At 61.7% G+C, this 3,611-nt stretch overlaps 1 protein-coding gene across 3 annotated transcripts in view; it reads left to right on the top strand.

Annotated features, from left to right (window-relative positions):
• Positions 1-3,128: 3,128 nt before the first annotated feature.
• Positions 3,129-3,611, top strand: part of CSNK1D (casein kinase 1 delta) — a 38,315-nt gene continuing 37,832 nt past the window's right edge. For all 3 annotated transcript variants that reach the window (XM_046677487.1, XM_046677488.1, XM_046677489.1), the window contains exon 1: positions 3,129-3,524. In XM_046677487.1, coding sequence (XP_046533443.1) covers positions 3,449-3,524 — 76 coding nt within the window. In that variant the 5' untranslated portion in view covers positions 3,129-3,448. The remainder of the gene's footprint in view (positions 3,525-3,611) is intronic.

Here is a 3,611-nt window from a genome sequence, read left to right as displayed (position 1 = left end):
CCAATCCCAGGTCAGGCGTCTTTCCAAGGACACACACATGCATGCGCCTCTCGCTTCTGGAGACTGGAGTGTGCACCTGCCTCCTGTCCCTAGGGGGTCTGATGGGAACCCTTGGCATGAGGCCAGGATGGGAGAAGGAAGATGTGCCTCTCAGGGGGCAGGAAAACACAAACCTCTGCAGCTGAGGCCAGCCCTGGCCAGACCTCAGAGAGCGGCACAGCACACGAGCAATGAGAGCATAGCCCTCCATTCATTCACTGGGCGTGGGGGACATAGCTATAGGGCAGGGGCTTCTTTTGAGGGGGTGATGAAAATGTAAAACTGGCGATGATTGTGCACTTTCGTGAATATACTAAAAACCATTGAGTTGTACAGTTTAAATGGGTGAATTGTGTGGTATGTGAACTATATCTCCACGAAGCTGCCCACACATGTGCACAGACACACACGATGGCAAGCACGGGGAAATCATGCATGCCCAGGACAGGCCGGTCTCAGCCCATTTCCCTCGGCTCTGCTTTTACAGAGGATGGAGGACGGAGGACTGTCCGGGAGTCTGCTCCCCTCCCATGCCTCTTCGTCTGTCCAGGTGGTCACAGGGAGTTTGGGTCACAACGAAGGGGACAAAGTATTTGGAAGTGCATTAAAACCAGGTGCTGCCTGGAGTGGGAATGGTCTGCAGACATGCGGGATCCTAGCAGAAGCGCAGCAGGGACACATATGGGTCTGTGCCAAGAGTCCCGGGGCAGGGCGAGGGGTGGGCCCGAAAGGCCTCCTGCCTCCAACCCCCCAGCCTTTTGGGTGAGACTTTCCCCCTACTGCAGTTTTGGATTGAAATAAAAAGAGCCCAGGCAGGGGCAGAGGGACATCTGCCCAGTCGGGAAAACACCTGGGGAGTCCTGGCTTGTGCAAATTTTGAGGGACAAGATGTCACAGGCCAGCACCCTTGCCAGCAGCATGAGGCTGGGAGTGGGCAGTGAAACGCAGCCGGGGGCCCAGCCAAGGGAGGCGGCCCCAGCAGCGAAGGCAGGGTCTGGGCCTTGCAGTTCTGTTTGGGGATGGCCTGGCCTAGGAGCTAGGAGTTCATCTACGTGAGTCATTCATGAAGCCAGAGTTTACTGAGTGCCTGCTACGTCCAAGGCCATTCCCAACAACAACACGGGCGTGTGTGAGAGCCTCCTGCACCAGCAGGCTTTCTCCCTTGCTACTCCTGGTCCTCAGGCCACACTCTGAGGGAGGGTCTGGGGAGTGATTCTGGCCCTTCTCATGGTCACAAAGTGAATGGCAGAGCAGGATAAGAGAGTGGCTGGCCGCCGCCGTCAGCACAGAGAGGATTCTGACCCCAAGAGTGTGGAGGCTGGAAGTGGGGAAGCAGCTGTCCGAGCGCAGCCTCTGCAAGCCCTGGCCCTGCAAGGGTACTTCACACATGGGAAACTGAGGCACACACAGGGACACTGTAGTCGCAGGGGCAGACCACCTGCAGCACAGTGCTGGGATATGGGGGCCTGGAACCCTGGCACGGGCCCCTGGTGAGGCCTCTCAAAGACAGTGGCTCTGTCCCTGCCCAGGCCTTTTCTGACCACTCCCTGTCACAGCCGTGGACTGAAACACAAGCAGGGACTTTGGTCCTACTGTCTGCCGGTTGTCCTGACCAACTCTGAGAACAAACAGGTGAAGGAGGCAGAACCGGAGGGCCCAGGGGGCAGCTCAAAGAGCTGTAGCTTCTTTTTGAGAGAGGACACCAAGGCTCAGGAGGAGGACCACTGGCGAGCAATCAGCCCAGGGCAGCTGAGGGAGTCGCCGATCCAGTATTTCCAGGAAGGGGGTGTCAGGCCCCTTTCTGTTTCCCGTTTACACTCATGGCTTTCTCTGGCAGGGGAACTGGGCACTGTTTATCAGCGAATGCTGCCAACAAGGCTATATTTACTAGTTTGGCAAAATCCCCCCAGCCCTCATAAGACAGAGGCTGGGCTGACTACTGTGCATGGACGTGGGGTGTTCCCAGTTGCCCACCATTCATTAGCGATTGACCCTGGCTTGCTTTGTGCCTTCTCTCTCCGTCTCCAGGAACTGTTTGTAATGCTCAGGAACTGACGCTATGCCGATCTCCCCAACTTGACCTCCAACTATTTTCTGGCAGGGGCTGCACCACTGAGGCTGAGTGGTGGAGAGGGAGGATTTGGGAGTGGCGAGACCACTGTGCCGTGCACCACAGGAGGGCACTCACTCTGCTGTATTAACAGCTGGTTTTATGGTTCTTTCTTTTTAGCTGGGGTGGGGGATAGCCCTAGAGAAGCACCCACAGGAAAGTCATTCCTTCCTGGTTTCCATGCCTCTCTGGGGGACTCCCTTCCCAGTGACTGGAATCAAGAGTTCAGATCTATGAACCTGGTCACCAGCCTGAACTTGAACATTCTTGCTTTCTTTTGCAAGGAAGAACATTCAGACTCAACACAAAGTAGAGAAAAACGTTGTCTCACTCTCCAGGCCCATGGGACTGGAGAGGCAGGCAGTCCGGGCTTACCCTTTGAAACCCTGGTAGCTTCCCCTTCACCTTTCAGGTGTGACAGCAGGCTGAGCTGCAAGCCAGGGACTTGGCACAGTAGGACAGGAGAGGAACCGCACAGTAGACGTCCCCAGCCAGCCCCCGGCCACCCCAAGACGCCCGTGCACCCCAGTGTCCCTTGTGGCCCGGCCTGTGTCCCTCCAGCCGCCGGACCAGGAAGGGCGGCCTCCTCCTGGAGAGTCCCGAGGCTGCGGATGCCAGGGTCCTGGAGCGACGGGCTCGGCCCCTCTCGTGCCCTCCTGCTAAGGGCACTGCCTGGAGGCCTGTCCCAGGCCTGTCGCAAAGAGCCACTGGCTTCCTCCTGTGTGGGCAAGCGAGCTCCCTACGCGAGCACGTGGAGCCTGCATGTGGGACAGGGTCGGACGCCGGGCTCCCGCCCCCGGCCGCTCGCGGACAGAAGGGCAAAGCGACAAAGGGTCTCGCCGGGGTGCGCTCGCCCCCGGCCCCGCCCCTCGGGCTGCGCGGCCCCGCCCCTCGAGCTGCGCGGCCCCGCCCCTCGGGCAGCGCAGCCCGGCCCCACCGGGTTGCTAGGGGAAGTGACGTCACAGCGCGATGGCGGCGGCTCCTTTAGGCAGCTGAAGGGGGATTCAGGCCCGGGAGATCCGAGTCCATCCGCGGCGGGGAGAGGGCTAGCGGGGCCGCTGGGGCCCGGAGCAGGGGCGGCGGCGCTCGCACTGTCCCCTCCGCCCCGTATTGAGGCGCTGGGAGGGGCGGGGCGGCCAGAAAGCCATGGTGAAAGCGGGGCCGTGAGGGGGGCGGAGCCGGCAGCCGGACCCGCAGTAGCGGCAGCGGCGGCGCCGCCTCCCCGAGCTCAGACCCAGGAAGCGGCCGGGAGGGCAGGAGCGAGCCGGGCCCGCCGCCGCCGCCGCCGCCGCCGCCGCCATGGAGCTCAGGGTCGGGAACAGGTACCGGCTGGGCCGCAAGATCGGCAGCGGCTCCTTCGGAGACATCTATCTCGGTGAGGCGCCTCCCCCGGGCCGGGCCGGGCCGGGCGCCGCGGCCGCGGTGGGAGCCGGCCCCGCGGCACCTGCCCCAGCGCGCCGCG

The sequence above is a fragment of the Equus quagga genome, chromosome 11, assembly GCF_021613505.1.
Source record: "Equus quagga isolate Etosha38 chromosome 11, UCLA_HA_Equagga_1.0, whole genome shotgun sequence".
Classification (NCBI taxonomy): domain Eukaryota; kingdom Metazoa; phylum Chordata; class Mammalia; order Perissodactyla; family Equidae; genus Equus; species Equus quagga.
Note: the sequence above shows the minus strand (reverse complement) of the source record. Positions and strands in the feature narration are given on the sequence as shown.